Here is a 27,022-nt window from a genome sequence, read left to right on the forward strand (position 1 = left end):
TGCTCCCTCCTTCCTGCCCAGGCCTTTGGGTTGGTTCAAGTTGGCGTCGTCCAAGGTCTCCTGCCACATGGTCTCAGAAAAAGCCCCTTCCCCCCCAGGGCAGCCTTCTCCCTGGTGCAGCGTGGTGCCTGGCAACCGGTGATAGCTGCTGATAGATGAGCATGTAGCATAACTCATCTTCTCTTTCTTGGAAAGGAGGCCTTAGCTCATGCAAGAAATGTTATTAATCCAGCCTGCTGAGGGCAGGCCCCAGCCAGGCACTGGTTATGGCTGACTCAGAGAAATATGACATCTCTGGATGACTTAAAAGCAGTACAAATATGACTTTTGGACTCTGCAGAACACTTATTCTCACACCCATTACAGTGGACTTAAGTAAGTTTCTGGAATTTGTAGACCTTAGGAAAGTAAAACTAGCCCATGTGCTCCCTATCCCCATAAGAGAATCATGGAATACACACTGTAAAGCACACTGACTTTCCCTGCCATGTTTCTAAACAAACAACAAAGGAGTTTATAAAGCGCCTGGTGACGCCATCACGGCGTGTCCCCGCGCTGTGTAAAGAAGTCAGGTGCATAGTAGGGAGTTACAGGGAAAACAGGTGAGTTTTTAAGCTTTTCCTGAAGGCAGTCTCTGAGTCCGCTAGTCTGATCTCCATAGGGAGAGCATTCCATTCCCTGGCGGCCATAACCCGAAAAGAGCGGCCACCCATTCTGGCCTTCCTAATACGAGGTACTGTGAGCAAGCCAGTTCCCCTGGAGCGAAGAGTTCTATTGGGCTCATAGGGAATGGCTAAGTTATTCATATAGGAAGGAGCTTTTTGGGAGATGATCCTATGGCACATTAGTAATGCTTTAAAGAGAATTCTCTTTTTTATGGGTAGCCAGTGGAGGGTATCTAGAGCAGGTTTGGATGGAGCTCTCTTGGGAAGTCTAAGGACTAGACGTGCTGCTGTGTTCTGCAGGACTTGAAGTCTCCTGATGTTATTTTGCGATGTTCCGAGCAGAAGCACATTCCCATAGTCTATTCTAGAAGTCACGAGCGCCTGTGTCATAGTGCGCCTTGCTTCAAGAGGGAGGAGATCCAGGGTACGGTTAAGGGTCTTCAAGACCCCATAGCATTTACCGACCACCCTGTTCACGTGGCAGTCGTAGGAGAGTTTAGGATCAACCCAAATCCCCAGATTTTTGGCTGCTTCACAGGGGGTGGGTAGCGGCCCCAGACATGAAGGCCACCACTCCTTGGTCCAGCTCGAATCCCTACCTCCCATAACAAGAACCTCTGTTTTCGAGCCATTAAGCTTCAGGCAGTGTTGGGTCATCCAACCTGCCAGAGCTTGCATGCAGGATTTAAAGTTGTCTGGAGAGACAGAGGGGGCTTGGGATAGGGAGATGAGAAGTTGGGTATCGTCGGCATATGAGACTAATTCAATGCCGAACGATTGAACCACTTCAGCCAGAGGGGCCATATACAGGTTGAACAGGGTGGGGCTCAGGGCAGAGCCCTGAGGCACCCCCTGTTCCAAGGCAATGCTGTCAGAGAGAAAAGCACCTCTCTGAACCTGAAAGCAGCGGCTGGTGAGAAAAGCCTTTAGCCAGCCCAATGCTTCCTGGGTGACCCCGGCTTTGTTCAGACACTGTAGCAAGATGGAGTGTGCTACAGTGTCGAACGCCGCACTCAGGTCCAGCATTATAAGTGCCATGATCTGTCCTGCATCTACACCTGCCCGTAGAGTTTCTGTCGCTCTCAGTAGGGCGGTTTCGGTAGAATAACCTGCCCTGAATCCTGATTGGGAGCTGTGAAAAGCACCATTTGATTCTAGATGGGCCATAAGTTGGCTATTAGCTATTTTCTCAGCCACCTTCGCTAAGTAAGGTAGCAGCGAGATGGGCCGAAGGTTTTCCAGAGTGTCCTGACTGATGTTGGGTTTTTTCTTTATCGGCAGCACAATAGCTTTTTTCCATTCCATAGGGAGGGTAGCCGTAGAGAAAGAAAGTTGGAGGATGTGCCTGAAGTGATACTCAAGGACCTCTAGACTGGCTGTAAGTATCCTGGGGGGGGCAGGGTCCAGAGGAGAGCCAGATTTTATGCTCCTACAGATGCTGGTAAGAGCAGTAGTGTGAGGAACAGAGAATCTGGTCAGGCATTTTTTAGTATGGATGAGCTCCAGATTTTCAGTAAAGTCAGATCCTGATGGCATGTCGGTGGAGAAATTAGAATAGATGGTAGTGATTTTATTAGCAAAGTATTTGGCAATATCATTGCATTTCGCCACCGAGTCATTAAGGGCATTACTCTCGTTGGTGACTACCGAGATTTCCTTAAAAAATTTTAAAAGCTCCTTAGAGGAGTTTCCTGCTTCACCTATACGGGTCTTATAGTGTAGAGCTTTAGCGGAACGGATCAATTTATAATATCTTGCTTGCTCTTTTTTATAGTGGTCTTTAGCAGTGGGACAGAAATTGACACGCCAATCTCGTTCCAGTTTTTTACAGGCGGTTTTGGCATCTTGAAGTTCAGATGTAAACCATGGGGAAGGTTTCCTCAATTTCTTGTTGGTCACTGATCTTCGGATGGGAGCAGTTTCATCAAGGGCAGTGAGGATAGTATTTTTTAGACAAGTATAGGCGGTCTCACAGTCGGAGCCTTTGGGGGGTCCAGCCAGTTCAAGCTTGTCAGCAAACGTATTAGGATTAAAATCTTTCCATTTGCGACAGCGATAGGTCTGCAGGTTTTCATTCTTAACTACAGTATCAGTTGCTAATATGTGTAAGGGAATCACAAAATGGTCAGACCAAGGCACGGGAACAGGAGGAAGCACTTTTACTCCGTTCCAGTTGCTAAATACTGGATCAAGCAGGTGACCCTGTCTATGAGTGGGGCTTTGATGTTTGAGATCTAGCTGCAGAGACAGTAATTCTGCTTGTATGCTGATGGCGTCTTTGTCCCCAGCATCATCAAAGTGTATATTCATATCACCTAACACCAAAAGTCTGGATTTCCTTAAAGCAAGATGGGCTGTGGCCTCTATAAGGCTGCACGTGAAATCAAACAGTCTTCCCGGGGGTCTGTATAGAAGAATGCCAGATAGGGAATATTTAGGACTCACTATAATAGTGAAAGATCCAGCTTCGCAGTGATCAATATTCACCGGCGATAAAGAGCATTCCAAGGGGGCTCTGGCTATTCCGCCTCCCCTACCATCCTGCCTATCGAGCCTGGCGAGGGAGTATCCTGGAGGCATCGCCTCGATGATATCGGGATCAGAGTGCTCACCAAGCCAGGTTTCGGTCAGAAACAGGATCTCAAAAGCTTCATCCTCAAGGAGATGATAAATTTGGATGTTATGTTTGCTTAGAGATCGACAATTAAGTAGTGCAGCTTTTAAAACACTTTTATGGGGGGTGTCAGAAGAGCCGGTGCTAGGTGTAAAATGGCACACTGAACAATCGTGTACTGATAGCGCCTCCATAGAGTGTAAACAAGATGACATAAGGGCAGGGCGTAGACTGAGCAGAGTATGTTTGTCATACCGTAATGGCGGGGGCTGTGATTGACCAGGGTTTCTGGCCCCGCGCCCCGTCCGGCCGCGGACGGGCGCAGACGGGCTTGACTTTGGCTCGACTTCGGCGCGCTTCCGGCGCGCCCGCTGCACGCGTCCGCTGCGCGGTCGCTGACCAATACACATTTATAGGCTGTAGGGGCAACTAGAGCGCTGACCATCCGCCCGAGCCCGGAAGTGCTAGGCTCCTCCTCACCCTCCGCAAACAAACGCCCAGAAATGGACGCGGCGGACCGGGGCGGGAGTCGGCAGATAGGTGAGTGCAATTACAATCCAACAGAACAGTTTTAAACGTTTTTAAAAAGAGGCTAGTGCCTAAACATTAAAAGACGCTGTAATCAGCGCTAAACAGGGAGAGCTGTAAAAGTTGCCAGCGCGAGCGGAAAGAGCCTGCCACTGCCACCGGCAAGACTCCCTTCCACAACGCGACTGAACAAACAGGAAGTTTATATGCAATTGGCCTACAGCGCAACTAGAGCGCTGACCATCCGCCCGAGCCCGGAAGTGCTAGGCTCCTCCTCACCCTCCGCAAACAAACGCCCAGAAATGGACGCGGCGGACCGGGGCGGGAGTCGGCAGATAGGTGAGTGCAATTACAATCCAACAGAACAGTTTTAAACGTTTTTAAAAAGAGGCTAGTGCCTAAACATTAAAAGACGCTGTAATCAGCGCTAAACAGGGAGAGCTGTAAAAGTTGCCAGCGCGAGCGGAAAGAGCCTGCCACTGCCACCGGCAAGACTCCCTTCCACAACGTGACTGAACAAACAGGAAGTTTATATGCAATTGCCCTACAGCGCAACTAGAGCGCTGACCATCCGCCCGAGCCCGGAAGTGCTAGGCTCCTCCTCACCCTCCGCAAACAAACGCCCAGAAATGGACGCGGCGGACCGGGGCGGGAGTCGGCAGATAGGTGAGTGCAATTACAATCCAACAGAACAGTTTTAAACGTTTTTAAAAAGAGGCTAGTGCCTAAACATTAAAAGACGCTGTAATCAGCGCTAAACAGGGAGAGCTGTAAAAGTTGCCAGCGCGAGCGGAAAGAGCCTGCCACTGCCACCGGCAAGACTCCCTTCCACAACGCGACTGAACAAACAGGAAGTTTATATGCAATTGGCCTACAGCGCAACTAGAGCGCTGACCATCCGCCCGAGCCCGGAAGTGCTAGGCTCCTCCTCACCCTCCGCAAACAAACGCCCAGAAATGGACGCGGCGGACCGGGGCGGGAGTCGGCAGATAGGTGAGTGCAATTACAATCCAACAGAACAGTTTTAAACGTTTTTAAAAAGAGGCTAGTGCCTAGGCTTCTTCCCACTGTATAAGGCCTAATCCATGTCACCACTCAATTCTGCATAAGTCCTGCCACACCATTCACTTTGTAGCTGCTCCTGGACTGCGCATGCCAGGAATCTCCCCGGCGCAGCCGGTACACGTGTGCACACGCCTGTACATATGTGTCTGCATGTAACCTGCCTGGTGTCCTTTACTCCACCTGCTGTGCAGCGGCCTGGTCAAGCCAGGGAGACACTAGTAAAATCCTCATGCGGTCTCTTTAATTATGGGTTCACTGTGGGTGAGTCCCAACTTATGAGGCTCCCCCACAGTAAAAGCTCAACAATTAGGTGTTCAAAAAGCGAAACATCCTGGCGGCCCATAGTGTCAGAACCACCTTCTAAGAATAACATTGTGTGAAGGCAAATTGCCACTGCAACAAAACTACTGATTTTCATATTAGTTTGTGACCACCAGATGTACTTAAATAGGCTGGATATGCTAGATGTTACTTAGTCATACATGCCACACCACACAGTGACGTTATTTGGAACACACTTACTTCAGTTGATCCTGTGAAAGCGACTTTATCGATGCCAGTGTGAGAAGCTATTGCTGCGCCTGCAGTTGGACCATATCCTGGCAATATATTGACGACTCCAGGAGGGAACCCAGCCTGCCAAAAGAGGATTAGCGCAAAACGGTTTGTGAAAGCAGATCATGAAACTAAAATTACAGCGAGCATTGGAGGAGAAAGACTAGGCATTCCGGTCAATTATTCCTACCTCTTTGATGAGAGATCCCATGTAGAGTGCGCTGAGCGGTGTTTGCTCTGCTGGTTTAATAACGACGGTATTACCACAGCAAAGAGCTGGTGCGATCTTCCAGGCAAACATCAGCAGTGGGAAGTTCCACTGAAAGGGGTTAAAAATCAAAGTTGAGGGAAAACATTAAAACCGAGCATTGTTGTGTTCATGATGTCAAGCTGCTATGCTACTGATTTCTCAAGCTTTATTTGTGTCATAAGTCTTTCACAGCACAACGCTGTTTTTTATTAGACACACTGGGGTAGCCATTCATTTGGCCATTAATTCTGCCCTCTGCTCCTTTAGAGAAATTAGTATTTTGAGAAAGGAGGTTATCCATTTCTTAAGATGACATTTTAAACCCTGATCCAAGATGAACTCGCTGTTGAAAGTTTTGGGTCGCCCCTCCTCCTTTTTACCACCTACTCATTCCTTTTTACCTGTGAACCCTTATCTCCTAATGTAACCCAAGTCTAGAAATCCTTCTTGCAGCCATTTCAAACGCATTACATCTCTGGCACGTAGACCAAATAGAATATGCAACAACAACACTTCCAACTGAAAACAAGTGGAAAAACCTAGTCAACTTGGCGCAACAGCATCCTCTACAAGCAAAGGTGGAAAATGTTTAATCTGGAAACATCTTGGTCCATATTTTTATCTCTAATGCAGTGCACTAAATAACAGATCTAGGAAGAATATATAACTTTAGAATCTTCGCTGCAAAAACGAACTACTCACGAAGACAAATCACCCGGTCAAGTCCTGCTGTAACCCAACCGGAACCTTAATTCATTCAGTTCATCCACCACAAAACCACCCCTTCACCATTTACTCTTTAAGATCCCCTTGTCTCTAAAACTCCACCGCACACATATATTCAAGGACAAAATCAACAACATAAGAATCAACTACAGGTCAACCATTGTTCAGAATGCAACATTGTCATTCAAAACCAAAAACATGTAGGACAGCTTTTCCTCCATGTATACAGCCAAAACTGGCAGGATCATAAAAGCCCTAACTAACCCCTATTCCCTCTATTTTTAGACCTACAAGCAATGTACCTTGGCTATGCTAAACCATACACAGATATGTCTCCTCCAATCAATAGGTAGCATGCATCAGCAGAGAACACCAACTGCTAGAATACCAATATGACTTCAGCTCAGAATTATAAACGCCAACCCTAAAGATCCTGCATGATGTACACCACATGCTGGATGAAGGACATACCTGCTCCCACGTTTTACTAGCTTTTTCTGTGGCCTTTGAGGCACTTGACCACAATAGGGTAATGAACTCACTAGAACACAGCACTGGCCTCTGGGGCCAGGTTCTTCGATGATTAGCCTAATTTCTATCAAAACACCATTTGATTGACTATTTTCATGCTAGTTTCTTTGTAAGCATTAACCATTTTTTTTGGTCATAATCAGAAGCATTCAGCTCTCTGGGGTCACTATGGACAGAAGACTGTGGACCTCTACTTTGATTGGCAAACACTGACAGACTGATGGTTCAAGAGACACTAGACTTAAGGTGTCATGTCATAAAGTTCACTCCAATTCAAGATTGGAAATACACGCCACGATGCAGGCTTCTGGGATATTGTACACACTTTATGGAGGCACTAAGGTCCCCATACACCCTCTGGAAGTGATGTTCTGTTTGGCCAAAATGTTTCAAAATCTGTATTCACCTGAAGGCAATGACTGTGTGATCTTGTCTTTTCTCTTTGTTGCTATTTCCTCTGAATCTCCAACACCCTGCCACTGTACCCAAACCATAATACAGATCTTTACACCAATAGACGCTTTCATGACACACCAGGTGAGGGATCAGACCTATGTATGGGAAGGAGCAGTCCTTATATTGCAGGTTTACTGGCAATGCAAGACTTTGATCAGTGCTTTCAAGAAGCAGCTTTCGGTCTCACCAGTTGATGTTAGTTACCACTAGCTGGAAACTCGAAGGAGTTTAAAACGACAAAAAGTTGAAACAGCATAAAAGTAACATCATCTGATTCATCTAAGTATAGCTTTAGCTACTCTCCATTAAAACTCTCTGCTTCAGAGTAATCAGTCTTCACCACCTGAGATGTTGTGAGGCTTTTTATTCAACATTCAAAACATACAGTGATTAGACTTAATAAGCACCTTAACATAGCAGTATCAGAGGAGAACGTTCATTAACATGGTGTTTATTTTTTGTTGATCACTGTTATATTTGATGTTTTTACGGAAACGTGAATATGCATTTCTACCTGCCATGCAGCAATTTTTTTATGTCACGCTTTTTAACCTGTGCTTCATATTGTCAGTTGCCTTGTTTCTAAGGCTTGCCATTTTTTTTATTGCTAAATTTGGGGCAACTTGTGAAAATAAGCAGTTTGCTTAAACTCACACAATCTGGTGACAGTTGGAGCCAGAAGTAGAACACGGTTCTCCTAATGCCACATTTGAAGTACTACGGCACATCTCTTTGCTCACACACACGCATTCAAGATGGAGGCAAGAGAAGAACCCAGCCACTACTTGTCTTGAGAAAATAAAATGACAGGTACTGAACAGCCAGCTCTTCGTATCAAAGTACATGTTTTTTAAAAGCTGAACCTGCTATTAACAAACAGCGTCAATTTTAAGCAAAATGATTAGGTCTTGGAACATGACACTCATACTCAAGATGTACTTGGAAGTAGGCTTGACAGCATAGGGCAGAACAACCTACTGGACGTTTACAACGTTTTTATGACCATGGGGACAGGAAGAAATGTGCAGTTTTCAAGTACTGAACTTCATGCTAAGAACAAAAAAAAGATTTCAGTTGCAAGACTCCATCACTTGCCAGAAAATGTCAAAGCCAGAAATATATCAGCTGCCACTTGCATAGACATCTCTCCAGATCTTCGACGATCTTACAATAATAAACAACTGCCTCTCCATCCTCCAACACCCATTCCTTTTCACATAATGGTTTATAAACTTTAGAACCTGAGCGAGGCCTCTGCTTGCATCTGTTTGAGACTGGAATGGAATAGGAACTCCATATGTAGGGATTGGTGCAAAACGAAGTCAATGTCTTTTTGTGCCTTTTATTGACTCTATGGAAGTTAATGATGATGTGTGTGTGTTGCCATGTGCCCACTAAGGGTACAGTTTGGATGACTAGTCTACTGCCTAGTCTATATATGGTTAGATATGCAGAGGAAATTATAACACAAGATAACAGAACAGTACAATTAAAATGTGTCCCTCTCCTGCTTAGTAGTGTCTATGTTGTATTTAATCTGTAGCACCAGGAAACCACAACAGTGGTGATATGTTTCACTTAATAAATTCTACCATACAGTATAACACGACATATCCTAACTTGACATTAAAAATGTGCAAAGGAACTACCAGCAAACCTGGCCACTTCTACACAAAACAACTAAGATGCTTCTAGGCATTCCAGTCCAAAATACCGACCAAATGCCTTCAAAATAGATTATTGACAGGTGTATTGTCAAACAAAGGGGTCCACTTACATAGTAAAAATCTTATACAGTGCAGCCAGATAAATCAAATCATGACTAGAGCCCATATCACCTTTATGCTAAGACCATATCTCCCTGGCACTTAGCCCATGCCACACTCGTAGCGATTTCATATTATCCTGACAGAGAGGTGAAATCATCCCGAAATGGAGACCATACCACCCTGGAACTGAGCCCATATCATGCTGATACTGAACCAAATTCGCCCGGATAGTGATTGCAAATCACCTTCATCACAAATCTAATGAGACACATACATCAAGGAAAGAGGATGCAGAAGAGGTCTGCAAGTAATGCGCACGGTTCCCTTGGAAAGACAATTATTTCCACAATATCAACAGAAATCTTGTGTTTTCAAACACTATTTGCATTTATTGATACAGTGATTCTCGTAAATCCTATTTGTATTTCATCAATTCTTGAACAATAAAGAATTATTTACATTTTATACATCAATGAATCATCATCATTGCATGCAGTTGTACATATGTCTGTACTTTGACATAACATATCGATCAGATGACTTATTTACAAAATTGCAAACATAAGTGTCATAAGAAACTCGTTTCTTCGTGCAGATGTTATGCTTTCTTTCTTGAAATCAAATGCCCAATGTATTTCAGGAAAGTGATTCCCTTCATCAGGGGCAATACCCTGAATAAAACGTTGATGTTGTAGTTTGTTCTTTGAAGTGGTAAAAAAGTCCAGACTAGTGAGATTCACCTACGAAGTATACCTCGCTGTAGTATGTTCAAATGGCTTTTCAGGAGATGCCGCAATAAGTCGTCGCAAAACGTCTCGTGATTCTGGAATGTGGTAACTATGGTAAACACTAATTCAAGATAGTGCCCAAAGCCACCGGAGTTTTCTCTCAATCTTCTCGCCCTTAGAGCGAGAAGATTGAGAGAAAACTCCGGAGGCTTTGGGCACTATCTTGAATTAGCCCTTAGAGCGAGAAGATTGAGAGAAAACTCTAATTAAGCTAAAGGCTTTTTTCTTTTAGGAATGTCAGCACAGTTAAAACTTAAAAATTACTGCTTATTAGGAGAAGTCAGGTCATTCAGGTCAGCACGGTTATTATAGTGGGCAGTAAAATTACTATTTTTGGAGCAAACCCTATTGTGCAAAAATATATTTTTTTTGTATTGCCTATCAATGAAAATTAATAGCATTGAAGCTGCTAAAATCTTTCTTTATCTCGATAGTGATAAGACATGCATTTCCTTTTCATTTAATGTACTGTCTGTTCTGCTTCACGCCGCTGGGCAGTAAACCAAAGGGATTGTGCGTATTTTCGCATAGTTTGCATTTTTAAGAGGAATTTGGCCATCAAAGGCTGCCAGAAAAATTTCCTAACCTTAGTGGTTATGTGAGTAACCCTTACCAGCAGTTCTTTTTGTGGTATTTGCTTATGCACAGAAAGGGACAATTTTAACATGAAAGACTAATTCTAAGGTGAAATCTTTTGTCTGGGCAGACATTTTACCTGCTGAACAATATCCTGGGCTTCTAAATTAGCCAGCATCATGGTAATAATTTGTGTATTTTGTTATTTCATTGGCTAATTAAAATCGCCAATGCCAATATATTAGTATTTTGGGGCAATATCTGTGACTAAATCCTCTAAATGATCCATTGCTGAAAGAACTAGTGTCCGCAGTATGTAAACACACAATTGGTTCCCAACCAAGAGGGCAGGTAACCAGTTCTAATTGCTCTATCCAGTTGTTCCACTTTTTACACACCCACCTAGATGTCTTCCAAATACATTTAAGAAAGCATGCTACTTGACCTAAAGTATCTGCTGAAACCAATAAATATTATTAAACACCTATAACCAGTTCCAATGTGCAACTAGATTCAGCAAGAGTTTATCATAACATTGTGTTGTGTGTCCAAAACTCAAAATTATGCTAACTGGATCCTGTAGAAAGAAAACGAGAGTTTTCAGTTTCCCCGCAGCTTTGTAATTCCAGATTGTACCAGCAACTCTTATCAACGTCTGCGACAAGCTGATGTTCACCACATGCAACAACAACACCGTGTTAACTGGCCATTGGCTAAACCAGCGCCAGTCATGGGAGAACCTTCTAGAGTGCGAGAAGACGCAGTGGAACGCAGCAACAGCTGACACGATAATCCTTTACAGTCATGGGTCTCTGCCTGGGAACGAACTTCGAACGCTAGCACCTGTTGACTGAAATTAATACAAAAAACATGACGCCATATTTACAGTTACTGCTGTAATCGCTTTTCAGATCTGACTCTATTAGGCCGCCGTAGGAAAGCGAACCTCTTAGCGCCCGTCATTCCCGCTCCAATGAGACGCTGACAGCCGTAAACACTGGGAGTGAATTAGCACTTAGGTTTGTTTTCATTTTCACTTTTTCCCCTAAATCTAGGGAATTCCATGCCTTGAGAACTCCCTTCCTAATAACAGACTTAAAGCCCCCAGTAACCTGTTCAAATAAGCACTGGCGGAGAAGCTGTTGAAGATATGTCAACAATACAAGCCTGCCTTTTTCTGGTGATTTATGACGGAAAGCGCGCAGCTGCAAGACCCACGTTGTGTGCGCACAAGAAAGAGCAGAGTCAAAGGAAAATAAACAGAAGAAATTAGCGGGTTACTACTTACTGGGATGATCTGTCCGCACACTCCAATCGGTTCGTGCCTCGTGAAGGTAAAGTAGTCTCCATCTGAAACAGATGAGCACGGTTATAGGGCAGTTTGATTTGGCAAGACAAAAAGAGAGCGGGCCCTCCGTTCCCTAGTTTGCAATGGCATAGGATGAAACAAAGGTTTTGGGTGCACATCCTATGACCAAGCTGCTTTGAAAGAAGTGTATGTGTGTTTGTGCAGGTGTGGAGTATCACTGGTGTTTCTAAAAGAGAATATTTTTTTTGGGGGGGGCACACAATTGGTACCACTTACCCTGTAAGCTGCAGTTCGTAGCTGTAGATCCACATGTTTAGCATACTCCTGCCTTCTGGTGTTGGGCGCAAACATTTGTACGTTTTTTTCTTTGAAGACTCTAGACTAGAGTCACATTATGTGCTGTGACTCCTCTACTTCATGTTTATTGTGCAAGGGGATTGATTCTATGTAGGCTTGTTTTACACACAGAGGATGAGATGTGTGGAGCTTGAATGAAAAATCTGGTGCAGGGGCGAGATGCAGAGTAAATACAGTGGCCTCAAAATGTCCTGAAGAGGCGGGCTGGTGCATGTGAATCTACAGCACTACAAGCTACAAACAGATGCTTATTAGGGTTAGTAGCATTTTCCATCTGTAGCATATGTGGCTATAAGACACTCATTCTTAATATAGACTGTATAGATGTACCCACCAAATCACGGTGACTGGCATATTATGTTGATGTGCGGAATAATGTCCTTAAAAACAGCCTCGCCAATTAAAGCTTGCTGACGCGCCAAGATGTTGACACAATAATGTTTAGTAAAAGTGTTGTGGGTTGACTAGATGGTGCCTTTGTAAATTTCAGCTATGGGGATTTTTGCTAAGAAAGAATAGTACCCCTCGTCTTTTAGAGTGCACCCTAGGGGACCTATGGAGACCCTCTTTGCCTTGAGGTAACAGGTCTGGATGTATTTCACATTCCACTTGGAGATAGGCTGTCATTTGTTAGGATTTAGCAAAGGAGACAAATAGCTGGTTTGATTTGTGGAATGACCTGGTCCTATCTATGTAGTACACAAGATAACTATTAATATCTATGGTGGGCTCTTTCTGCCACATAATTAGACAGCAGGAAAAATACAGGAAGTTATGTGGTTTGGTTAAGATGAGATGTTGACACCACCTTATGGAGGAACATTTTGGTTCTAATAATGGTCCTGTCCCTGTGGACTGGATGAAAGGTTCTTGAATGGTCAGTGCTTGCAGGTGTCTGATGTGCCTAAACAAGGTGATAGTCACAATGAAGGTCAGGCTGCTGGAAAGGAAATGCCAGTTGCATGAGTGCATAGGCTGAAATGGTGGTCCCGTAGGTCTGGCAAATACTATATTGAGGTATTAGATTGCAGCTGAAGGTACTCTGGTGACATGACCCTTTTGAGTCCCTTGATAAATGCTTTAACCTCTGGTATAACAAAGATATGATATGTCTGTTCTGCATGTAAGCGGCAACTACTGTTAAAATGAGGCAATGGACGTGAAGGCAAGCCCAGCCTTCTGCACGTGCAAAAGGTGGGACACAATCACCTGCATTGTATGGTTTAAAGAATCTGATTTGTTAGAAATGCAGTAATGGTCAAACCTCTTCCATTTTTGCAGTGTACAGGCATTTGTTGTGGGTCGGGCGGCTTTCTTTAACATTGACATACATTCTTGCAGGTGTCGGAGGTACCAGACTTGTGGGACCTCAGGGGCCAAATCAGAAGCATGAGCTGCCCTGGATGTTGGTGGCTGACATGGCCTTCCCTCTGTGTAACAATGTTTGGCCCGAGGATAAACCTCTCATAGGGGATGATAGATAGCTCCAGTCGATTGGGGAACGGGTGACGTCAGGCCCATGATGAAGCCACTAAGAGGAACATTAGAGATGTTTCCCTGAGCTTCCTGACCACAAAGGGAACCAGTGGGAGAGGTTGAAAAGACGAATCAAATATTCCTTACCAGTGCATCCATAGACTGTGGGTGCTGGTAAAGCTTGGCATTTTGAGTTTTCTTGGGTGGGGAGTAGGCCTGTGTGAGGGGTGCCCTAGCATTGAATATATGTGTAAAGGACCTGGGGTGGAGTTCCACTTGTGGACTTGTTGATGTGTCCTGCTGAGCAGGTCCGCTAAGTTGGTGGCTACTGGCTACCCCCAGTAGAGACTCCGCTAGAAGGTGACTGTTGTAGTGGAGTACCCAGTGCCAGATGCTCTGCACTAGGTGATAGAGCTGAGGGAAGTGTGTGCCACCCTATTTCATTATTTTTTAATTTCCCAGAGGGTACGGCATATATACATTTTGCGCATATAGTGAATAAATATGAAGTGGATAGTCAATTCCTTAATTAACATATAAAAAGGATAAATTGAACCTCATTTTTATACATATGATAGAGCAGGGTAGGATTAAAACAGGCTTCACGGCTGACTAAGCATAAAACTTCTAAAAGCTGGAGTTTAATTTGCATATAGCACACCGATACCAAATAAATGTAAGATACGCAATCAGTTCATTACATTCTATTATATATATATATATATATATATATATATATATATATATATACACTTAAAACAGATTCGGTGAACCTGCCATGAAAAGGCAAGCGGAAAGGGACTTTGGGGGCCCCTAGCAGCCCCCCTTCCCCTTTGGCCCTCCTATATGGGGACTGGGGGGCACCTATGGTGCCCCCTTCCATATCCCTGCACCATGTTGCGGGCACCGCATGGTGCCTGCCACGTAGTGCAGGGATATGTGCATTGTCCCTATTTTGCATTGCGGCAGGTGCTGCAGCCAGCTGCACCTCCCGCAATGCAAACTATAGGCATTGCGGCCGGTGTGTTGGCGGTCGCATGATTATGCCTACGTCGGTACCACTGACAGCCTGTCGGGCGTTCCCGATACTCGATAGGGTGGCAGACGGGTCGTCCTGGTTCTCATCGCAGATGTTGTATACTGTCAGCCCTATGGGTAGTGCAGCCACAGCCCACTTCGGCCAATCTACCCCGTTTGTCCTCCAAAACTCCTTTTGCTGGTCCAAACTTATTTTTAGCATGAATAGCAACACCTCTGATGGTAGAGGTCTGAGTTGAGCATGCCATTAGAGTATTCCCACTAATCATCAGGGTTTCCCTCTTATTCCATGAAATATGGGTCATATGTCAGGACCCTGGGATCTTACTATCTCACCAACCCCAAGACCTCACCCCAAAATGGTTACGGACTTGACCATCTCTGGATTGTCGCCTCTGTGATAAGGGAGAAGAGTTGCTATTACATCTATTATGTATCTGCCCTTATGTATCTGCCCGGCCCTATACAATTTAAGAAAGATCCTGCTGAGGCCAATGCTAAGAGAAACACAAGTCAGGACCTGCAGAGCGGCAGTGATAAAATGCCTCAGAGGCCCTTTGATCCAACTTTCCTGCAAAACGATCAACTTCCTGACATTTGCAGCTCAAGAGCTCGAAAAGAAGGCTGCAGCAAAACAGGAAATGGGAAACATGGACGTATTACACCCGGACCCAGAGCTTTTCTGATGCTCTTTGCAGCTTCCTCTCCTCCCTCTCCCCTTTTATTCTATGTCATTTTAAGCACTTTGTTTGAGACAGGGGGGATAGTCATGCTTATTCAAGCACAAGTTTTAACATGTGCTGCATCCTGTTATAACAATCTTTTGGTGGTTCCAATCTTCTAATGTAAGGGCTATCCATCCCCTTATAAAAATCGCTTTTCTGGTTTTATTCAGCCTGCACACTTGCGTAATGTTGCCCAGCACACAAGGGCATGTTTAGCATTTTGTATTGTCTTTTTCTGTTTTTATTTATTATGAACATTTGATCAATGTTGCCCAGTACATGGGGGCATGTTTCACTGGATATGCTGTTGTTTTCCACATGGTGGTATGTCCCACCCTTTTAAGATTTTAACAAACCAAATAAAAGTATTTCTAACACTATCTCACCAACCCTCAAACGCTTAGCCTTGTCTTTAAGCCACCCACGTTTACTGAACATATGGATATCTTACCCATTTAAATAAAAAAATGTAACATTCTACTGACTAACCAAGTCTTCTGTATTTGAACCTTCCAAGAGGCCTTCCTTGCTTCTTCTATTGATTTTTACCCATTTGCTGAGCCCCACCCTCCAACCACCTCCCCCTATCCCTAATCTGTCCTCCCAAACACTCGGACCATAACTCCCCAAACCGCCTCGGCCCCGGCACCCCCAGCTCCTCCCTCCTCTACCTCCCCAACCTTGAAAAGCAGTCAAACCAGGCATCGATCTGTGGCATATGAAATCCGCCTCTCTGACTAGTGATAAACCAATACTAACAGCTCTTTATCCCCACCATTAAATCACCCTCCCCTAGAAGTGTTTGAAACGGAAAAAACAAAAAACATACATAATCCCATTATAACATTAGAACCTCCACCTAGCCTTCTTCCCTAGCCCCATGTTGCTTATTCAAACCTAACACCTGTAACCACGAGAGGGCGGTTCTTATAAACCAGACTCTGCTAGAAATTCTTTAGTTTTGATCTCAGAGGTAAAGAACCGAGTCCGATCCCAACCAAATCACTTTCAGGCGGGAAGGATTTGTTAAATAAGCCTGAGCCCCCTTTTCTTCAAATGCTTTGATCAACTAGCACATTCGCCATCGTCTCTCAACAGTTACATGACAAAGGTCAGGCTTGACAAAAAATTAAATGTCTCCTACGGTTCGCTTGACTTTGAGTCTGGCTTTCTCAAAAATAGATTGCCTCAAAAGGAAGTTTCCAAAGTATACTAGAATAGCTCAAGGCTTCATGTCCAATTAACTGGCTGCTTTAGAAAGAAAGGCACCCAGTGAGCTGATGCACCTCCTGTGACAGTTGCAACCTTCTAGTTCACAAAAGGCTTTACTCAGCATATCTACCATATATGTACATGCATCTGATCCCTCATTGCCTTCCGGAACACCAAAAACCTGTAAGTTATTACGTCATCACAATTTTCTTGGTCCTCAAGTTTCCACTGGATAGCTACCAGTTGGGATTCATGAGTCTCCGTCTGTCCTCGAGTGCCAGCCATATCAATCTCGAGAGCAGCCGCTCTAGTCTTGAGATCTGTCAGGTGTTCACCTATGGCATTGCTTGACTTATTAACTTTTTTGACTGTCCCTTGTACATGAGCATCTTGAGGAGCATCTAACCACGTTAGATTTTTTCCCTCACTCATTTTTTATCATCCCAGGTTCCTTGCCACTTTATGCGCTGTTTCAGCTGACTCAACACTACTTGTATCAGGTATGCTTTTGTTTTCGCTAGATGCAGTGAGTAACCCTAATCCATCTGCTGACCATGTGTCATCAGACAGAGAGAAAAAGCAGTCATTAGTCTCGAGATCATAATCATTAGCCTCATAATCATTAGCCTCAGTCTCCAATCCTGTGGAGCGTGCCAATAATTGTTGACTTTTCCTAGACCTCTGATGGGATTTAGCTGTGTTTAGGGGGTGACTATCCCTCCCCTCCACCACCACTGCTGGTCCCATTTCTACTTTGTCCAGCATAGCCCCTGCCGGTCTGCAACAGACACAGGAGCTTGAGATTGGGCAGCACCCTTTGCAGTATCCTTTGCATTGCCACCAACGTTACCCTCAGGTGAACGCAAAGAAGTAAAAAACATTTGCCTTGTCGGCATCGAGTGGTACACTCTACTTGTATTCCTGCTTCTGTACCCTTTCGTACGGGCAGCGGTTATTCTGTCGCTGAGGTTAGAGTCGTCTTGTCTTGAAGTAGTGCCTCATCGCTGCCCGGATCCTCAGCAGTCTCTAGCGGTGGTGGGGAGCATCAATTCCCCCGATGGAGCCTCGTAGAAGCTCCATTACAGACGAGCCGGCCTGGCACAGCTGAGGCGCAGTCTTGCCCTTCCCCTTCCTCTCTCCTGTGGTTTCAGTCTGGGTAGCCAGCAACAGTGGGAGTTCGCCCTGTCGCGACGTTGCAGCAACCACGGACTCCGAGCCTGTGAATGCTGAGATGTGCGCAGTCCCACTCGGCTGGGGGGTAATGGCAGCTTTTCCGGCAGTCTTTGGACCCATCCCACTAGCGGCACGCCCTATTTCTGGAGGTAATACATGGATAATATGTTGTCGGTTCTAATCTGGATTTCCTTGCTGCAACAGAGTTGCAGAAATTCTTTGAGGGCCAGCAGATTGACTAGGTGCCTGATATTGACACAGGATTGTGTACTATGTGAGCGATGGACGCCTAGTCCGTAAGAGGATCTGTGGTAGTGGTCACATGCAGAACTGGGTCTGTGAAAGGTCTGCCTTTCTCCAAGTTTACCACCACTGCACATAGTGGCACATCTTGACCTGAATCAACACCAGATCTTCCCATTAACCCTTCCCTTGTGGCCACTGGATTGCGAAAACACTTTAGCAGGATGGGCATGACAATACATTTGAAATTCAGGTATCAGAGTGGTGATGGGCTTAATAGGGTTTGTCAATTGATTAAAAGACAGTCACAGTCAAGAACAAGCATTGACATATGAATAGGTTTTGTTAATATTGGACAATACTATATTGATGTACACCATGATACATGTAAATATAAAAACGAACTTGCATCTCCGTTGTTGAGCTCACCTGATGTGACCCCCCCCTCAACCCCAAGTCAGAAATATGGGGTTAGGCATTCCTGCAACCTATGCGTGAAACAACTGATTGACAGATCATAGGTGGGGGAACACGTAATCCTTAGACAGAGCGCGTGAACAGGAAAACCCAGATTGATCCCACTGATAGGCAGCAAATCCACAATGGACTCAGGAGACTACATCTTTATTTATTTTTATTTATTTATTTATTTTGAAAGTTTTATATAGCGCGAACAAGATCTTTGCAGATATCAGAGCGCTTTACAAAGCAGGGCATACCAACAAGAGAGTGAAACTCAGGTCATTAGGGAGTAAAGTAAAACAGGTACATCAATATGCAGGTATTATAGATAGCTGTGTGCATAGATAGTCAGGTAAGTCAATAATACAGGTAAAAAAGACATAGTCGTAGGGATCAAGCAGAATAATACAGAATGGTGCAGAGACTTTACGGATAACGTTAATAGGCCAAGTGTCAAGTGTATTTGGCCATGAGAATAGCTTTTACTTCTTTCTTAAAAAGTGTGATAGAGGAGATGAGCCTGGTTTCAGGAGGGAGTGAGTTCCAGATCCTGGGTGCCATTCCTGAGAAGGAGCGTTTATAAGTTTTTTCCTTACGGAATCTTCAAGGTTTTAGCAGAAGATTGTTAGTGCCTCTAGTGTTTCCAGTGCCGCCAGAGATTGATAGCTTCTGAGCGAGGTATCCGGGAGAGCTCAGATGTACAGCCTTGTGTGTCATGCAGGCGATTTTCAGGTGAATTCTGGCTTCCAAAGGCAGCCAGTTCAATGTTTTCAAGTCAGGGGAGATATGCAAGTGTTTTTTTGACCCTGTGATGAGTCTCGCTGCAGCGTTTAGAGAAGCTCTTAGGGGTGCGGTAGTGGTTAACGGAAGACCGCAGAGGGCGATGCTGCTGTATTCAATTCGCGGGATTACTAGTGCTTGTACTGCAGTTTGGAAGTCTTTGGCTGGCAGGAAGGGTTTAAGTTTCCTCAGGATATTGATTTGGAAGTTTGCTCCCTTAGTAGCCTTGCTGATATGATGCTGCATGTTGAGATTGGAGTCGAGAGTTATGCCTATAGATTTTGCTGAGTCTACTATGGTGGGTTGGTCATTGAGTGCAGTTAGATGTTTAAGCCAGGATTGAGTAGTAGAGATCTTCACGGGAGGTGAGATCAGAAGGAACTCTGTTTTCAGAGCATTGAGTTTGAGATGATTATCGGCAAGCCAGGATTGGGTGCTTCTGATCGTTGAGTTCAGGAGTGAAATGTCTTTGGGGGATTGTAGTTTGAGATATAGTTGGGTGTCATCTGCGTACATGTGAAAAAGTACATTGGATGCTTGTAGCAAGGTAGTGAGAGGTTCCATAACTAGGTTGTACAACGTTGGTGATAGGGAGGATCCTTGGGGGACGCCTAACGAAACAGGTATTGGCGAGGACATCAGGTTGTTACTCTTGAATTTCTGCGACCTGTTGTGTAAAAAGGAGGTGAACCTCTTGAGAACAGTCCCAGATATACCCATTTTTGTGTTCAAAAGTTCGAGTAAATTCTCATGTTTAACAGTGTCGAAGGCTGAAGAGAGATCAAGAAGGATGAGGAGGCAGGTATCATTTTGATCTAGGATTTGAAGGGCTTCGTCAATTATGTGAGTCATAGCAGTTTCAGTACTGTGTCCTGCTCGGAAGCCTGATTGATGAGGGTTGAGGAGATCAAACTGATTAATGTGTTTAGTCAGTTGTAGTTGCGCGCATTTTTCCAATAGTTTGGCGAGAGTGGGAATATTGGTAATGGGGCGATAGTTGTTTAGGTCGGATGGGTCGACCATAGGTTTCTTCAGTAAAGGTGTGACTTGACCAACTTTGAGGGAGTCAGGGATGGTTCCTTGTTGGAGTGAGCTGTTGATAATTTTGGTCCAGAGTGGAAGGAGCAATGGAGTGAAATCTTTGACAGCATTAGCGGGGAGGGGATCTGTGAGGTGATTGGAGGGTTTCAAGGTGCTGAGCAGTTTGCCTATTTCTTCTTCGGTGTAGGTGTCAAAGGAAGACCATGTAGCATTGTTTTTTGGTTCGGTGAGTGTTATGCAGTTGGGTGTGGCGAAGAGGCTTGCGTCAGTGCGGAGATCACTCTTAATGTTGTCAGTTGTTTGGGTAAAGAAAGCGGCGAAGTCTTCACAGGAGGGTGCTTCGCACGAAGTGCTGAGAGGTTGGGGTTGTTCCTTGGCTTGTGTTCTGATCAGCTCAAACAGTTTTCTTGGGCGGTTTTTTGCTTGGTCGAGCTGGAGGCTGAAGAAGTTTGCTTTTGAGCGCTTTATTTTCCTGAAGTAGGCGTTTCTCTTTTTCTTCAGAGTTTTCAGATGCAGTGCGGAGGGAGCTGTTCTCCAGGTGCGCTCTGCCATTCGCATGGCTCGTCTATCTTCATTGAGACTCCCGTCATACCATGGATTGGAGATTTTAGCAGAGACTCTTTTTAGTTGCAAGGGAGCAGCCTCATTAATTATTGAGGTCATGGCGTTGAGATAGTGGTCAGTCAAGGATTGGACATCTGTGGCGCCCGTAGGAGGGAGCAGGAGGTCGCGGCTGTTCGGGGGTAGGGAGTATGGGTTGAGTTTTTTCAGGTCTCTTTTCCAGACTTTAGGTCTGGAGGATTGCCCCTTGTTGAGTTTGACTTTTTCATTGATGATGAATGTGACAATATGATGGTCTGACCAGTCACATGGTTGGATAGACTCAAGTTGGATGGCGTCCTCTTTGGGGAGATCAGGTCGAGGATAGAGCCTTTCTCGTGGGTCGGGCTGTTGCATATTTGGGTGAGGTCTAGGGCGTCGAGGAAGTTTTTAAGACTATTTACCACCGCATCATTGTGATCGTTCCAGTGGAGGTTGAAGTCACCAAGGTATATTTGGGTGAGCTGTCGTCCGGCGTTGGTTGAAATCATGTCCATGATTTGTTGGACGAAGGGGAGGTTGTCTCTGGGTGGGTGGTAAATGCCGTGAAGGGAGCATATCGGTATGCCCTTACTGATAATGTCAAGGCAGATGTATTCATAGGAAGTTGGGGAGGGTAGGGACGATGCGGAGACTTTCAGCACAGAAAGGTTGTTCCTGTGTATGCATGTGATTCCTCCACCTATCTTGCCGGACCTGTCAAGCCTAATGATGTGGTAGTTGGGGGGGAACCAGAATGTCCATTATAGGTGTAGAAGATTCGGTTAGCCAGGTTTCAGTCAAGATGATTAGGTCATGGTCCAATGTTAGGATTAGATCGGCGATGGCGGAGGAGTGTCTAGAAGCCGATCTGCAGTTTAGGAGAGTGCATTTGAGACGGGGTTTGTCAAGGGAGGTAGAGGGTACTAGAGATATGGGGACTTTTCTAAGGTTATTCGGGACGGAGATTCTGTTGTTTAGTGAACAGGGTCTACTGGGATTTGAGTGTATCATGGGAATGGGGAGGTGCGAGGTGGTTGGGTTGTTTAGAGCAGCTGGGTCATAGGAGCGGAGGAGGGTGAGAGTGTCGAGATCCGAAAGAGGGTTGCATGTGCGACGAGGGCGGTTGTTGCGATTGTGGGCAGGGATCGCTGTCCAGTGTGGGCGACGGGTGCGGTTGTTGCGATTGTGGGCGTGGATCGCGGTCCTGTGTGATGGATGTAGCCTGGGAGCGTCATCCGGACGGGTGGAGAGCAGGTTGCGAGGGGGGGTGGTGGTGCGTGAGGTGTGTCTGGGGGGTGTGATGAGAAGCTCTTTGATGGTATGAATGTCTTCTTTGATGGTGTGGATGTCTTCCTTGAGCTGAAGGAGGGAGGACATAATCTTGTCCTGCGTGGGATAGGTGTGAGTGCTCGGGGTGTCAATCGTGGGTGAGTGGCTGACCTGGGGATTATCGTGCGGGAGGGAGGGTGGGTTGGTGTTCACGCAGGGCTCCGTGGTGTCGGCGTATGGGATGGCGTTAGGGAGGAGAGAGGGCATGAGGGCGATGGAAGTGGATGAGGTGCGGGGTGTTTTGGTGGCGTAGAGGGGGGCATTGGTAGCAGGTGGAGAGAGCGGGGTGGAGGTGGGGTGTATGTTGGTGGTGATGGGGGAGCCTGAAGGGTAGTGAGGGCTGAGAGTGGGGGGGGAGATGGGGTCAGGGATGGTCCTGTCGTGGGGAGGGGGAGTTATGACGATAGGTGTGATGTGCCTTGCGTGGTTGATTAGCGGGTGGTAGTGGGGACTGAGGGTGGGGGGGACAAAGGGTGGGATTTGTCGTTATGCGTTTCGTTCTGGTGCTGATCTAGGTTAGAGGAGTTGTGGGTGGGAGTTGTTATGTCAGGGGAGAGAGGAATGGGAGTGGTATGTGTGGGAGTCCAAGGGTTAGTGTTAGTGGGGCGGCTAGTGTATGAGGGGGAGCGATGTGTGACTGTGATTAAGGAATGTGGGGTAAAAACAGCATGTAAGTTATTGACTAGGCTGCTGGGGGTAGAGGTGAGGTGCGTGTTGTTCTGATGCTGAACTAGGTTAGAAGGGTTGTTAGTGGGGGCTGTGACGTCAGGAGTGATAGTGCTGGCGGAGTTATGGGTGGAGGTCCGCAGCTTGGAAAGGTGCTCTTTGAACTTGGGGAACAGGTTGTCTAGTAGTTCCAGGTTCTTGTCTGTGGATTGAATTAGGACAATCCCGTTATTGTAGATAGTAATGGTGGTTCTGCCAGGGAAGAGTTGGGATGGTGTGATGGAGAGAGTTAGGCCATGAGCGGTTTTCCTGGTGGGGGAGACGGTGAGTAGGGTGAGGAACGCTTTTCTCCATTGAGCTCTGCGTGAGGTGTGGAAGATGATATCAATGTTCAGGGCTCCATTGACCGGTGAGAAGTAGGAGTCGGCAAAGGGGGTTTCAGGGTGGGACCTCAAGAAGTTGTGTTTGAAGCGTTTAGCGGCTTTTTTGGTGAGAGTGGATGGGTAGTTGATTCTATAAGTGTGCTTGCCGATGAGATCCATGTTGGGGTGGCTGTATAGCAGGGTATGGGAGGAGGCACGATAGTAATACACATGTGCAAAAAACAACTGTCAACCGTAGGTTACATAGCGCAAAAGAGACACTAGTGAGTGGCCAAAATAACCAATATGAGAGGTAGCAATTGGTGCAGTCCGGGGGTAGACAGTGAGTGGATGCAGCTTACAAAAATGTACAAGGTATATGAGGTAGCAATCAGTTAAATGGAACCAAAGTGACGCTAGTGAGTGGCCAAAAGTAGCCAAAATGTAAGAGGTAGCATCGGTATAATCCAGTAGTAGAAAGTGAATGGGTGCAACTTAACAAGGTATATGAGGTAGCAATCAGTGCATAGTAGGGATAAAAGTGAGATGGGTGCAGCTTACAAAATATACAGTATGCAAATAGGGATAAAATACTAAAGACATACTGGAATGAAATACTAAAGATATACTGGAACCAATATAGGTGCAAACGTAGGCAACAATAGACAAATATGACTCTGGTGATCAACCGGTAAAATATGAGGTCGCGATCGGTGCACTACCGGTGGGGAGAAAGTGACAATGGGAGCAGGTTACACAATATGTATAAAATACCATTAGAAATATAATACTGCAATAAAAGGCAGACACTTAATCACACGAAGGATTAGATACAGTGCTATGTAAAGTCTGTGGTGGGTGGGATTGGTATAAAAGGCCAGTTCTTAGGTAATGTTCAAATGGTGGGACTGACTAGTCCATGATGGCCGCCAAAGCGAGAGAGAGACTAGGCCAAGATGGCCACCAAATAGGGATCGAGACGGTAGTCCTCTTTTGTTGTTGTTGCTTTTAGAGCAGGGGAGGGCAGTTTCAGTTCCTGTATGAGCAAGCCCAATTCCTAGCTTGCTTGCTGGGAGGGAGTCTTATCTCTGTTTTGCAGATTCCTGACCGCGTTGGAGTGGGGCCTCATGGTCAACTGTTAGGCAGAAGGGCGATTTATGGCTCCAGTTTATGGCCCCCAGCCATATTGGCCAATGGTGAGTGAGGAGACCGCAAAGCCCGCGAAAATGCAAAGCCTACAGTGCATTCCGGGCATAAAATGAGAGACCAGCGTAAATGCTTGAAGTAGTATTTTTGCTTGTACAATTCCGGGCAGAAAGTGAGAAACCGGTGTGCATATGTGTTAAAATCGTTTTGAAATAGCTTAGCGTTTAGTTACCTTCTGGTCGTCAGGCTGCACAAAGCTGCTACAAGTCAGGCCCCTCCAAGTAGAGCTGCGCGGTGGCCGCCCAGACACGTAAACAGAGCACACCGGAGACGCTCTAAAAGTCGATTGCTCCGTTTTCAATGATCTACTGGGAGGGGGGGGAAGGGCGGCATCCAGCTAGCACCCGTGCTGGGTCAAACCACTTCAACTCCCTTCCGCTTGCCCCCGCTCCGTCTGTTTCAGTGATGGTGATTGTGGTGGGGTGGGGCGATGAGCTCACCGTTGCAACAGGGCGTCACCTCTCCGTGAGCCCCCGTGGTGCGAGGGATCCAGCCCCCGGTCCGCGGATACAACCACCCCAGTTCACCGGGACCCGCAGGTCCAGGCACGCCCAGACAGGCACACCGACCGCCGGCACAGCCACCCCGACCTTCCGGAACAGCGAAGACAGACCTCTCCGCTTCGAAGCAGCACGGGTCCCCGGGTAGGGCGGGGGTCAGAATGATGCGGCGAACGAGGGCAGGCAGGACACCTCCCCACCCACTCTGGCAGTGGGCTCCGCCGTCCGTCAGGAGCCTCCCAGGCGTCTCAGGCATCCCCAGCCGTGATCCGGGTCTAGGTTCAGAGCCCCCCCGTCGGCGCGTGCAACGGTGGCCCCAGGCTGGTCGGACACCTCTGTTGGTAGGGAGCAGCCCAATCCCAAATACAGGCGTGGAGTGCAGGCGGCCAGATGCAGGCGGAGGTGAACGCAGGCAGGCAGATCCTCTCCACACCCACGGGGGCCGTGGGCTCCGTCGACAGGAGCTTCCCAGGCGTCAACAGCAGTGGTCCGGGCTCAGGTACCTGCCCCCCTAGTCAGGTGCGAGCGATGATCACTTCAGGCTGGCTGGAGACTCCGGTGGCAGGGATCAGTTTCCGTACTACTGTGGCAGTGGGGTTTTTCGTAGTATATCAGGCGCCAGCAGTGATCCGGGTCCACTTCAATGATGTCCCGTAGGCAACCACTGATTCCGCTCGGTCCACCAGTCATGCACAGCGGGCTCTAAGCAGCAGACATCCTTATCGGGTTCCGCAATCTGGTCAGCGGGGAGCCCAGGGTCCGAAGAGGAAGGCGGGAACCCTGTCTTCTCCTGCGAGTCTCAGCCTCCAGGCAAGTCGGGGATCCTCAGCAGTTTTCGTTCAGGTAAGCAAATCCAGTTACTTGTTCCAGTTACTTTTGTGTAGCTTTGCACGGTGCCGCTCGGAGCTAACGGGGATAAAACCAAAGAATGGGATCCTCAGCACTGGAGCTCTTACCGAGAGCTCCTACCCGGCGGCCATCTTAGTCTCTTTGTTATTATAGAGTCATCATTAGGGCCTCTAGAATGAACAAGCTATACTGCAATATGTTTTGAATTAGTCAAATGCCTCCGCTTGACATATCAACTGTACTGGAAAGTGCGGTTGTGATGTAAAAATAAATGTTGTGAATAGAAAAAAGTAATATTTTCATAACAAGGAAAAAAGCATTCTTCCCATACTGGTTGAATTGCATTTAAGTGGTAAAGGCTGTGTTTCATGCTGCAGAGATATGATATATCCATAGTCCAACAAATAGGAACGTTTACACCATATCAGCAAAATTGCCACCTCTAGGGCCTCACCATATCAGTAAATAATTGGAAGGTTTTTAGCAAAGTATTCGGCATTGCACCCTGTGTGGTTCTGGTTGACCTTGTACACTGTATGGTTTGCAGTTTTTCTCTGACAAAAGAAGGAATCCTAACGTATTGTGTCTTATGTGCTTTGAAGCACTGATCTGGTATTATAGGCAGTGGGCCTAGGAGTGGGTTTTGTGTAGGCCCTGTGTGATAATTATTCGATTTCATAGGTTTTCTTTGGGTATATAGAAGACCATTGTTTAGCCCTGTTGGGTTGAGTCATCTCAGAGTAATCGTTGTGGTGTGCATTTTGTAATATAATAGTTCAGATAGCGCCCCAGTGGAGTGGGGGGGGGGGGGGGGGGGGGAGGGGGTGTGATGGTGCACCACCTCTTTGTGGCACACAGTCAATGTAGCTTTTGATGGTCTCTTTGCCTCTCTGTCTGCATTCATTATACGGCACGGGTGCAGAGGCAAAGAGTTTCCTTCAATAGCTTAGAAACATGTCCCCAGGCAAACGTGGCAGCCCCACCTTGAATCGCGCCCCTGCTGTAAGTGCCCGTCACATTTTGTATTTCAAATTGTAGCACACAAACGTGTGCGACCTCTTGTGAAATATCAAAGGGCCCGGGGAGAGGTGGTCACAGAAAGCCTGCACACATGTCTGTTGTGCCCTCAGGGCACTTTATGTAACAGCCTCAAAAGCATTATATAAATAAAGACATTTATATTCACTCA

The 27,022-nt window shown here is 46.2% G+C and overlaps 1 protein-coding gene across 1 annotated transcript in view; it reads right to left on the reverse strand.

The window, feature by feature from the left end:
* The window catches only part of ALDH1A2 (aldehyde dehydrogenase 1 family member A2), a 235,675-nt gene that overhangs the window by 73,878 nt on the left and 134,775 nt on the right, over positions 1–27,022 (reverse strand). Inside the window, exons 5-7 of the mRNA XM_086959367.1 lie at positions 11,812–11,873; positions 5,618–5,746; positions 5,395–5,508 (exon numbers count right to left, since the gene is read on the reverse strand). Coding sequence (XP_086815493.1) covers positions 5,395–5,508; positions 5,618–5,746; positions 11,812–11,873 — 305 coding nt within the window. The remainder of the gene's footprint in view (positions 1–5,394; positions 5,509–5,617; positions 5,747–11,811; positions 11,874–27,022) is intronic.

The sequence above is a fragment of the Lissotriton vulgaris genome, chromosome 2_2, assembly GCF_964263255.1.
Source record: "Lissotriton vulgaris chromosome 2_2, aLisVul1.2, whole genome shotgun sequence".
NCBI lineage: Eukaryota > Metazoa > Chordata > Amphibia > Caudata > Salamandridae > Lissotriton > Lissotriton vulgaris.